The sequence below is a fragment of the Phaethon aethereus genome (genome assembly GCF_964289735.1).
Source record: "Phaethon aethereus genome assembly, chromosome: 1".
In the NCBI taxonomy this organism is placed as follows: Eukaryota; Metazoa; Chordata; class Aves; order Phaethontiformes; family Phaethontidae; genus Phaethon; species Phaethon aethereus.
In genome coordinates this window covers 153,271,290-153,284,439 of record NC_138575.1, presented here as the reverse complement: position 1 = coordinate 153,284,439, position 13,150 = coordinate 153,271,290, and the positions used below count along the sequence as shown (strand labels likewise).

General features: G+C 40.4%; 1 protein-coding gene across 1 annotated transcript in view; it reads right to left on the bottom strand.

Annotated features, from left to right (window-relative positions):
• Positions 1-13,150, bottom strand: part of RASA3 (RAS p21 protein activator 3) — a gene marked incomplete at its 3' end in the record, with an annotated part of 141,050 nt that overhangs the window by 79,794 nt on the left and 48,106 nt on the right. Inside the window, exon 3 of the mRNA XM_082013618.1 lies at positions 4,148-4,251. Coding sequence (XP_081869744.1) covers positions 4,148-4,251 — 104 coding nt within the window. The remainder of the gene's footprint in view (positions 1-4,147; positions 4,252-13,150) is intronic.

Genomic DNA, 13,150 nt, shown 5'->3' with positions numbered 1-13,150 from the left:
TCATTCAACATTTCTAAAAAGCTGAAAACTAAACATCAAAACATAATCACTAAAGAAAATGTATTTACATTTGCCTCATTTAGCAGCACTACTATCCTAATATTCCTTCTACTACATCCAGCCACAGATTCCCATTACTACTGGAGGGATACCAATTGACAGTTTTTCAAGTTAACCCAATCTCCTCATGTTTTTCTCATTGTAACAACTAGATGGAAATAGCTGTCCTATGTATTACAGAGATACATGTTCCATCAAATTGGCCTACTACTCCTATTTGATGATTTGGAAACAAACAAACAAATCAAATTTGAAATGGAATTTACCATTACTTTCAGTAGTACATTTCCTACTCAAAGTATCTCAACAGACACATATAAAACAGTATGTAAACTCTAGGCAGTAGCAGTCAAGACACACAATATCAATTAAGGACTTAGGACTAGTTTATTTCCACAGTAACTGTATATTTGCTACATTCTATCTGAAAAAGACAAATCATGTTTCAGATGCACTGAGCTCTGCATTTTCTTCATTATATTTGCATTTCAACAAGTATCCAAGACTCTTCCAAGACAGTTGTTCAAGAGTTGTATCTGTTTAGCTAACAAAATCCTACATGACTTAGCAAACTATGATTAGGAAAATGCAAATGTAATAAACAAACATGCAAACTCAAAGATATCTTTATCTGCAAAATCCTCCCATCCTGTAAGCCAGTATGCTCCAAAACCTATCTGCTACACATGTGTTCCAGTTTCTGAATTTGTTTGGTTGTCCTCGGAAGTTTCTGTCAGAGGTTTCAGGGGGTTCTTGTTTTTCATTTTCTCGCCCCCACTCCTTCCGCTTTTGGTGCCTTAAGCATTCTCATCTGTCACACACTGAGCTGCATTTTGGATGTTAAAGAATTTACCACAGAACTTGTACTTCATACTTGAATAAATAAAAGCATGCCTACTCTGAGCTCCAGTCACCCTGGAAATCAATATTATAACATCAAGAGAAAGTTCTGGTAATACTAAATACTGATTCGAAACGAAGTCTGCTAGCCAACCATCTTCAAAAAATAGCTACTCGCCAAATTCTCACCATTTTGACACACATGTACTCTGTGTTCTCTCTCTGTCTCGAAACCCCCGCAAAACCAGCCAAACAAACAATGCAAACAGATGTCTTAAACATACCAGATCACACAGGAAACACAGGCAAATTCACAAGCTCAGTAATATCTGAACTTAAAATTAGTCTCCCTGGATGGAAGACACAACCCCCAACTCCCTTCTCTTAAGAAAGTTCATTGCTGGATGAGCACGAATAACCACATTTTCTTCAGCAGAAGTGTCTCATGATGACATAATATAACAAGCAATCGCTGTAATGCAAACAAAGGGCCCCTATTTGCAGAATTCAGCAGTTGAGTTGAAAAGAGCGTTTTCTAGCACTACTCTGACCAAACTTGTTCAGTAGTGACCTCTTCCAAACCTCCCCTGCTCAAGCCTCTTCAAGAAAAGGTCTCTTAAAACTGAGCTGAAAATACGTATAAAGCAGCTATTTCTTTTAAATATTACAGACTGTGTTCCAATGAAAGAGCTCCCTTTCTCAAAAAACCTCCACTGCTTAGCTTTACTGCTGCTGACTCTGGTTCAATAGGACTACTGAAAATAACCACATGCAACTACCCCAGAGCACTGTCCTCTTCCCAGAACATTTTCCTATTACAAGCAGAACTTATAGAGTTAGTAGAAAAGCAACAGTAATTCTGGATTTCTTCCTTCTCTCCATTGCTATTTATCACACTTCCACATCTTTGAAATGCTCTTCAAAATATGTCTGTGATAAGGAGAAAGGAGAACAGAGTAGGGAAGAGGGGAAAACCCAAACTACAACAGCAAATATGTGCTGTAAAATCTCAGTGTAGACAGGTAACACTGGAGTTTTGACTTTTAGTGCTACACCAGTATAGTACCATACCAGACTGCCTACCTATGGATTCTGCAATGCACACAAAATCAACGTTGCCATTTCCTGAAGAGGTGGTGAAAAATAGAAACCTGATCAATCATTCGAGCATCCAGACAAAGGTCTGCTTTATCTTCTGCAAGTCCTTCTTTTTACAAGCTGCTCCCAGTACTTTAAGACAAGATTAGCAGCTCCTGAAGAATTCCCCTCCAGTGTCAGAGCTTGATTATTAAAACAGGAACTTAGGAAACATGGAGAAAAGGAAACAATTTGCACTCCCCTATCTGCAATTCCATGGGTCTGGCTTGCGTCAAGTGTTCAGAGATTCTTGTTCCAAGAGAGAGAGTAAAGCCCCAAACAAGAAAAATCCCAGTCCACAGTCTCTTCGTGGGTCACTGCAGCTGCAGAAAACTGGTGATACACTGGAGATCAGATGAGGTGATTTCAACAATGAAAAACTCATCAGCTGAAAGAAAGGAGGTATTAGCTACCCCTTGTAACATGAAAGTAGGGGTTAGAGAGACCAAAAAGTTTTCCAAAAGCTCACTCAGAAATCAGAAACTGACCCCCTCCTGCCCAGGATGGTAGATTGCTAGATGCTGTACACATGTGAGCAGTGAGGGACGTAAGGAGAATGACAACACAGTTTCCTAGCTCATATGTAAAACGTAAAACGGTAATTGAAGAAAAAGCTAGTGACTGCATGGTAATGTAATGTAAAGATACATATGAAGAGACCTGCACCACTCCTCCATGCATGTTAACATAACGCATTTTACAGCATTATATAAACTGTTGCTCAGTGTCCTGGTTTTGGCTGGGATAGAGTTAATTCTCTTCCTCAGAGCTGGTATAGTGCTGTGTTTTGGATTTGGGATGAAAATAATGTTGGTAAAGTACTGATGTTTTGGGTTGTTGGGACTGTCCAGCTTCCCATGCTGCCCTGCTAGTGAGAAGCTGGGGGTGAATGGGGAGCTGGGAGAGGACACAGCCAGGACAGCTGACCCAAAGTAGCCAAAGGGATATTCCATACCATGCGGCATCATGATCAGTATATACACTGGGGGAGTTGGCCGGGGAGGTGCTGTGGCTCAGGAACTAACTGGTGAGCAACTGTGCTCTGCATCACTTGTTCTGTATTATATTATTATTATTGTTGTTATTATTATTATTATCATCATAATTATCATTATCATTATTATCATCATCATTATTATTGCTGCTGCTGCTGCTACTACTACTACTATAATTATTTGCTGTCCTATTATTAATCTGTCTTTATCTCAACCCACAAGTTCTACCTTTTTTTTTCCAGTTCTCTCCCCCATCCTGCTGAGGGGTGAAAGGGTAAGTGAACGTGTGCTTGTTTTAGCTACCTGCCAGGTTAAACCATGACACTCAACATTATGCAATTTCATCACTACAAGCTCTGTCAAGACATACTCATCTCATTGATAGCTATAGTCACGTTATACTGAAGTTAGCAAAATGGTAGTCATACACAACTTATTTCAGAAGTAAGAGATGAAAAACCAAAAAAAAATCCAAACAGTTAAAATAACTTAAAGCAGAAACTGTTCCCCTCAATAACAGATAGGCTTTTACAAGATTTTTATGCCTGAACAGATGAATAGAGTGTCATGCAATTTGCTGCAGGTGAAATGCATAGCAAATAATATCTGGAAAAGCAGAGGTCTTGCCCATGTCAAACAGGCACTGGAAGTCTTACAGAGGTATTCTGTAGGCAACAGCTTGCTCTGATACTCTCTGTAAAATCCTGTCATCATTGTATTGTGGTTACCTATGACTAGTAGCATGTCATTAAGGTAGCTGTAGTTTAACAGGTAAGTGTAATGAGCCCAGGAAAACTGCAAGACTAAAGGCCTTGCATTTAGAGAGGAAAAAATGTAGTAACAAATTATGTTGCCAACATTTAAACAATGCTTTATTGCCTATTTCAGTTAAACTGCAACCTGCATTTGCTATCATAACAGAGAGCATTTATCTCCCAGCCTTTTTTATGATATGTAATACTATGTCACTTGACAATAAAGGACAATACTGAGCAATACTTACCACTGCCATTGTCAGTCCTATCAAGATCCCAACTCATAAGACTACATATGATCTAACAGTTAAAATCCAAGGAAGTAAGCTGTAAAGAAAATAGGAATTTATGAACACATACCTATGATGGAATCCCTTCGAAAAACATCTCTGTCAAAAATATAAAATGACAGATGACGAAAGGTCCGAGGAATTTCACAGTAAAAGTCTTCTCCATAGAAGGGGCTGGGTAAAAAAAACAAACAAAAACAAAAAACAAAAACAAAAACATACACATAAACACACACACACAAAAACAAAAAAAGAAATTAGTGTTGGTATCCTGGAGGAGCCAGTGTGTTTATACTTCACACTCAGAACATCACTCTGGATTGTGACAGTCTTTCCCAGCCATGAATGTGAACCTTCAAGCACCGTTCCACCTTGGCTCTTCCCAACTATCTTAAATGCCCACAGAACAAGATTTCTTAATGTGCAAAAAAGAACAGATACTCCTTTTTATCTGGAAAACAAGTGTCCCTAAACAAAGAGGGCAGAGACCACATTATTTGTTAAGATACAGTGCCTTGATGGGTGGAGAGAGGCCCCTACCTTGATGGGTGGAGAGAGGCCCCTGCTGCCACACTATGCTTCCAATAGACCATTACGACAGAGATCACAAAAAGCATACACATGGACAGAATGGGCAAAATACAGTGTGGTTCATGGCATATATACATATATGTATTTATTTATTTTTAAAAGGATTTAGTTTATTAAAAATAAAATGCCTACAGCCACTGCCTCTTTTCTCATCCCCTGCAAAGTTTCTTATTTAAAGTCAGATTCAGTCAACTGATGGTCAGTAAGCCTTGGAGCTGGCACAGTGCTTGCTACCTGACAACACTGCATATCTGTCTATTTTTGCTTCCTGGAATTGTATAGAATAAGTTCTTTTACAGTAAGACCAAATTAAAAAAAAAATTAATACTATCTCAGCATGAAAAGTTCTTTAGAGATTTATGGGGCTTTCATTGGATCCTACCAATTTAAATGGGGAAAAAAAAAATCTCAGACACCTAATAGCAACCTTTTCAGTTTCTCTCTATCCAATTATATGGTTACGGATTTATTTTCAAGAACTATAACCATATATCAACATTATTTATTCATTGACAGGTCTACCATTTTACACAGACTTCATTCCAAGTCACTCATGCTTCAGTAGATCCAAATGAGTGGATGCAATTTGAGTCATATGGACAAATACAGAAAGCACTGCAGATGCAGACTTAAGAATAAATCTAATTCCAACAGGCCAAAAGCCAATGGCTTTTTTTCTTCCCTTTTTAAACACAGACCTCCTTACTGTCTCGGCTAAGCACAAAAATGGGAGACAGAATTGTGCTATAGCTTTAATCATTATCAAAGGCTTTTTATGTTAGAAAATTAGATATCCAATACCTATTAATAGTTCCTTGCATTAACTTTAAATTTTTCAGCACTTTGTCAGAAGAGGTCATTCCCTTGGGTTCTTTCAAGTTATTTTACATCACCACACACTTGTACTTCTGCCTACAGTAAAAATACACTCCCCCAGAATTGCCACGTTCTCTCAAGAACTAGCTGACAAATCTCATTCAAAACACACAGTCACTGCAAATTAGCTAACCACTCTGTGTTTGAAGGTAATATGCCACATTAATTTCATAAAGTCCAGAGACATCACTCAGTATTCAGGGAGAACATTATTTAAGTCACTACTCCACCAGCCATGTGGAAGAACACATATTGGATAAACAACAAAGCCCACAGAATACCCACAGATTAAACTTCCACAACTTAAAACATTTCCAATTCCTTGAAATAAATGCATCCAGCTGTAAGTTATGGCAACCGACATCAGCCCCACTCAGTCATCCCTGCTGGGAAGGCAGGGGAGAAAAACCTAACAGCTGGAAATGGCAGCTGGTTTGACTGTTTGTCCCAACTACCCCCTCTGACTGAGCACTCTCGGTTATGTTCACTTTACCCATTTCTGGTCCAAGAGGTTTTATGTGGAATCAAGAATTCAGCAGCCACCACTTCAGGCACAAAATACTCTAGTACTTTGGTACAAGCAACTTCTACCAAACTGGGAACCAGCTGACTGTCCCAGAAGCCATACTTCTGCTGGCAGCCCCAAGGGCCTCACTCTGTGCACATCACTTGGTGCAAGTTTTCACACACAGGCTTAACCCAAGGGGGCTACACAAATGCACAAACATTGCCTAAATCTCTAGTGCATTATACACATAAAACACTTGCATCGTTCTGAGCCCTAATATTCTGTTCAGCCATAACATTGCCCTTTCTGCTGGAAGAACATAACAGATCAATTTACTCGTTAATGACCTTAGAATGAAATGATACTTAATGAACTGTGGATTATATACCGAATCCTCTATCAAGAATACAAGGGGAGCTTCAGTATACTGGAAGTCTAAAGGCAATATAAATACAAGTGAGGCTTATACTGAGCATACCTTAATCCAGCTCAGCTGATTCTGGGGGAAAGAGCCAGAAAGCAACAACAACTGGGGCCTTTGGCAAGTCCCCTATTAATATTCGTCACTGGTGGTGGTCAGGGGCAGAAGATAACTAAGACCACACCACAGCAAAACAAACACAAGAGTCAGAAAAGCAGAGGGGACAACAGGAAGCATCCAGTCCAATACATGGTACCAGGAAGAGACTGATTAACAGAAGAAATGCTACGGAAGACTGACTTAGCCATGGTAGGACCACATCTGGTCACTACTTTTAGGTACAAGGCTTATTAGTCTGAGCAGTGTCAGCTGGCTAGTACTCTTCACAGGATACATTATTTGCAGCCACTGTCACCAGCAGAGAAGCTTTGTTCTGCTCTTGGCTTTCCCCCGCCGAGATCTTGTACCTCTTGTTGTGTGTAGATTCACAATGTCTCATCGACACCCCTGAGCTGCACTGCATTCTTAATTAGTACAAGCAAACTGATTTCCAACACAAGTGCACTCACTCTGCACTGGATAATTAGCCAAAGTTTTAACCGTAAGGATACACATCAAGATAAATCTGATATCTCCCCGCCCCAATCTTGTGCAGCTCTGCAGAAACAGTATCTTCTTTCTGAAAGAATCAAAAGTAACCACATAAATGCTTCCAGTTTCCACTTAAATGTGTGCTTTTTCTCCATGTATCTCTTCAGAACAGTACTTGCTTTGTCTCCCACCCAGACCTGAAGAGCAAGAGGTCGCAGCAGTCAAACCCCATGATTCATTTCCCAAGCTAACTTATCTTGAGCATGAGCCCCAGGGCTCCAGAATGGCTTTTCCAAAACAACAGCTAAATCCTTCCCTCAGCATCCTCTCTCTCCCAAGAGCCAGAATTAGTCTGATGGGGCTTCAGTGAGTACTTTTATTTTGACACAGCAATTAATAAAAAGCAGCAGCATCTGCCTACACAGCCCTCAGGGGTCTGACAAGACCCTCCAAAACAAATACTAGAACTAGCCTCGCTGAAAACTCGGGAATCTTTTAGAACCAAGTAAGTTCAGATTTAACTTCCAGGTTTTGAGTTAAGCTTTTCTTGTAGATTAACCAACTCTACACTCAGGAGTAATTTTAAGCATTCAAAGAGGAGGAGAAATAACGAGGCCCCCTCCCCCAATCTTGCAGCGTAGGCTGCACATCAGTATGATCACAACAGAAGGACACGGACAAGACCAGTGTTGTCATCATTTCAGTTTCTTCTGGACTTCAAACAAGTGACAAGATATACCTGCTGAGAGCAGGATCTTGCAAGGATAGAAACAGTGGACCTCCACTGTAAATGCAATTCAGCTCCATCCAAGCTGAATATAAAAGCATTTTCAAATCCAGCTTCTTCAATAAAGACTATGAAATTTAGAACAGTTTTACTAATTTCTTTTAGTTTTGCTATCACAGCAATGAGAAGATTAGTAGTGCAGGTACCAACTAGTATTTAGTTATGAAATGGGGCTTGTTCCTAAGTCACTGTCTCTTGTTTTCCTGACGGGATAGAAACTACAGAGAAAGACCTGTACCAATTTTTAAATCCTTGCTCCAAGCTTTCAGGCACACAAGGGCCTGACTCTGTTGCCTTCTACTCCACATACCCTCACTTCACACTCCTTTCTCATCTTTTTTCCAGTACATACCCATCACCTTGCTATGCTCTGAAGGAAGGAAGCCCTATCACAGCAGTCCTTTCCTCACGAAGCACGGGGTCTCTCACTGCACAGCTTTTATACAGCCCCTACCACTGACACATACACTAACTGATCCCCCCCCTCAGGACACTTTCCCTAGGATACTGCCACAGCTGTCATGAGAGAAGAGACCAAAAAAAAAAAAAAAAAAAAAAAAGTCAAGTAAAAGCATAAAGAGTAGTGCAATGGATTTGAATCTTCAGGCATACTCTCCCATCACCAAAAACTTTCTTGTTCTGAATGCTCACAGGAGCAGAAATACTGGGAAATCAAAACCAAAGAGTTCCCTCTAGGTATTGTTTCACTCGCATACAGCTATCCAACTTAGAGCCCTTCCCATTTCAAGGTATCTATTTTTGCATCTCTTCTAATGTGTGTTTTGGCAATGGATATTTTTAGCAGGAGACAGGGAAGGAGAAGAGAAGCAAATTACTGTGTAGATCAAGTGGAATGAAAGCAAATAAGGAAGAGAATCCTCATTTCAAACATGATGAATGGGAACTTCTTCCCCTAGAAACGGTTCAAAATTTGTTCCCTTTTACATGCTTTACTAAACTCCAGAGGCATACTTGCAACTTTAATTCCATACCTTCAGATATCTGCTGAAGTCATCACAAATAATATTAACAGAGAGGAAGAGAGTTCATAGAGCAAATCTCAGTATAGAAACTTTTCCTTAGTTTCAGGCTGTGTTGCAAAACCTCATGCTTGTTTCTCAATACCTAGGACTCGCTAAAGCAGTTTTGTTTTTGTTTTGGCACCAGTACTTCAGTGGATGAAGTGAAAGAGTTGCATGATGAATAATAATGAGACCCCTCAAACCAGAATTCTTTTGTGTATGGATATTTTCTTTTTAAACTGCTTTTGTGTTTGAAAGTAAGGACTATTAACATGCCGCAGACGACTCCACATCCTCTGACTTTTAAAACATTTAGAAATACTGGATTCATCCCCTTGCATGAACTGAAGACCAGAGTTCACATACACCATGTCAGCTGGAAACAAAATCAGTCTGTACAAAGGAGTACACTTGTTTGTTTCTATTACTAAGCTTTTTCTACTACTTGGCTAATATGTTTTATACTATGCTTTGCAGCATATGTAAAGGGAGTGGGGTAGAGAAGAGAAGGTTTATTCAAAGCAGATACAGCAAGCCAAATAAAATCTGAATACACTTCAGTCTCCTACTAGACACAGAGCTACAAGATGACAGGCAAGTAAGACAAGCTCTGTAAGAGCCAAGGTTGGCAGATGTCATGGTAGCTTCCTTACACAATTTATTAAAAATACCTAGTATTATATTTGAAGCACAGATTTGGCAGAGGACATGCAGCAGAAGTATATGTCACACAAGGCCACATCTAAATCCAAACATACCACGGATGCCCACTGTTACAGTGCAGGCTGCAGTCTTCCAAGCATCCACCAAGCCTAAGCAAATTTTTCCTCATGCCACTGTGCAGAGACACCCAGGTGGACAGTGCTATGTTATAGCCACAACCACCCCTACTACATAAAGCAGTGCACATTTTCTCAACCCTATGCTCAGAAGAGAGACAGAGACACTAGCTATAGTTATCATACTCAGTTGACAGTTGCTGGTTTGGCTCAATGAGGCTTACAGGGATTATGATAAGTTTAAGCAGCAGCCGTTTGGCCCCTAGTCACCTCCTAAAATATTCTGTAAGACGACACACACAAACAACAGAAGTCACATTACAGCTGCATGTACTTCTCTTTTTTTTTTTTTTTAATCACTCAAAGCAGCCTACAACACCAACAATTGTTACTCACATGTGTGGCTTTTCATGTGGATAAACGCTCTCATTCATAAACCCTGCCTTGGGTCTCAAGGCTCACTTCAATTCTCTTCCTTCCATTAAGTTTTGCTTCCCTTCCTGGCAACCTTCCCAGTTGTATTACTTCCCTACACAACCACACAGTTCTTGCCTTCAATAATACCCCTGACCAGCTGAAGTTGTACCCATACCCATCTTATCCCTTTCCTTTAAAGGCTAGGGGTGTTTTCAGAATTTAAGTCTATTAATGTTAGGAATTCAAGCCATGATTAGACGCAGTCGAGCACTGAAGATGGCAGGCCCCAGGGCAGACAGCACACCAAGGAGTGAACTGGGAGCATGCAGGAGAGAAGCTACAAAACACGTAGACAGCTGAACATGCTACAGAATTCAGCTCAAGGCCTCTTTACTTAAGGCCTCCAGGCTAGGGAAAGCTGTTATTTCAAGGAGGTGAGCTGGCAACGGAAGAATATGGAAGTCGCTAATGGAACTAACTCAGATACAACAGCTAATTTTGGCAGCACTCCAACTAAGGGAAACAACTTTGCATTTAAAATTTGAGAAGTGGCCTGCATCCAAGATGTTATCGGAACATGAGAGAAGTTTAGCTATGCAGCCATGAACTCCAAACACAGGAAAATAAAGGGTTTAAGTAAGCCCAGAATTAAAAAATAACAACCTTAGATATGGCAGCAGAATTACTTAGAGAAAGTTCTGAAAGCCACTGATTGAATTTGTTACCTGACCTAATACTAAAACAAAGACACAGCAACCTCTTGTTAAAGAGAACACAGCCTTAACTATGAATTTACAGCACATTTCACTATTCACTCACAAGCACACCACAGACTTGTAGTTCTCACTGTTACCTTCAGTGTAGACTAGCAAAAAAAAGACTAGGGGTGGGGAAAGTGCCTCTGGCTTCATTTGCTGTTTCATTCAGGCTTTGATCACTATGTTTAGCACGTGAAAAATTCCTCAGTGAAATAGTGGAGAACTAAATAATCACAGACTCAAGACACTTGGCTCATCTCTCTAAAGCACACACTGTCAGCCATTTGATTCTTAACGTACGACAGTTTTTGCCTTTATTCATATCCTTGAAACAAATTTAGAGATGTCACATTCCTTCCATTCTTCACCTATGATTTGAGAAGCTGCCTTGATTTCCTGTTGCAGCTGACACTGCCCTTTAAGTGAATGGGAACATCTGATGCAAACAGCAAAGGCAAAGTCAGTCTTAACACCAACAAGCCAAGAAAGTTTATCCTCAGGGAAGATCTGTTGCTAGGAATAAGTCCTGGATGGTGGAGCCTGAAGTTTGAAGCTACTCATGGGGGAAGCTAAGCAGTTGGTTCAGCAAAGGAAATTAATAGGCAAAATTCTTGTCAGGCTGGCTACTGCAGCTCAGAACTAAAAAAAAGTTGTAGACCTGTGCATTTAAAAAAAATAATAATTCTTACATGTTCCTTAGGACATAAAATACATGAGTCCCTTCATGTACAGCTCTGCTAGGTTATATGGAATGGATGCAATTCTATTCAGTGCCTTTGTGGATGATGGTAATATAAATATTGAACAACAAATACAAGACAGAGAAGCATATTAAATCCTGGCTCTAACTGACCTCTTCCTCATATCTTATGACTTGCATGTGACCTTCTTAGAATTTACTGAAAGCTTGTGCCAAGGATTTTATGAAAACAGTGCTGCTTGAAGAGTTCAAGATTCTCTTCCTGGGAACCTGAAGAGCTTGCTCTGACCAACCCACGCGTTCACTGTGCTTGTCCCAAGATCCCCAGAGAAGTGGGACGACCCTGAACTGCCCCACATAAACGGTACTTTGGCATTGCTCTGTGGTTTCATAGAAAGGCCTGCCCATCTTACAACCCTTATTTCAGTTCAATGCTACCAAGTTATCCTCACAGCAGCCCTCAAAATCTTCCAGCACATGACACCAGTTTAACAGAAGCCAGCAGAGGCTGGATGGCAGGAATGATTTAAGTTCCTGATTTTAATTTATGAGTCCCACCTGACTGCAAAACAGAGGAGTTAAGATCCATCATGCTGCCTGCTCTCAGTTTTTGAGATGCAAACTTAGATAAATGGCATCAGGCTCACAGAGATTCTCTTTGGAGCACTGGTAAGGGCACTGGACTGGGCAACAGGATGTGCTAGTTCAGTTCTTAGAGTTCTGAAGGATTCATGCTTTGTTGATTTAAGAGGTTACTGCCCTCAGCTGCCTTCTCATGCCTCTGCCACAGTCTAATAAAATAAAAATCTGTTGCAGAAGATTAGGACAGAGCTCAGGGAGGTAACTTCTTACACTGTCCCAGTATAAAACACAGGAGATCATGAGTCAGAGTCCGAAGGCTCTGCCACAGATATCCCAAGCAAGCCAGATTTGGACATTCATCCAAGTCCCACTGGGAAGGACAGATAACTGCTTCCTCTCTCCCATTTCCCAGTTCTATTTAAGCTTCACATCAGAAGCTTGGAAAAATATACATTTCTGCAGTGCTTAGTGGAAGCTTAATGAAGCTCGACCGTGTAAAAAGAAAACAAACAAAACAAACCCACAACACACAAAACAGCAAGCACTCCTCGAATTCCCAAGTACACAAGACAGTGTTTCAGTGTGACTTTAATTATAAGCCTTTTCACACAGATAAAAGAAGTCATTTTATGTAGATATGCTGGAAAAGATAGGCTTCTCCAGGACAAATCTGAATGAGAAGACATCATTTCAGAGTCAATAGTGCTAGGGCTGCACATGAAACACCTTTCAATTCAGATATTCACACAAAGCATCTTATTTTTCATAGACTACATGAAAATCATTTTCTGAGCTTACTGGAAGATGAGGGAGTTACCGCTACGAGTGATAATACAGGCAGTTCTTAGAACTTACTTTATAGCAAGCCAGCCCTGCGTCAGCCAGGCAGGGATAGGAAGTAGAAAACAGGTGCTCATACAGAGCCAGTGTCCTCTCCTTCAAACTATAGTCAAAGGCTGTGTCACCAACTGCAATGCCAGCCACACAGGTGTTCAGGCACGATTCGATTATTTCAGTCATGCATTGGCCCAGCTTCACATC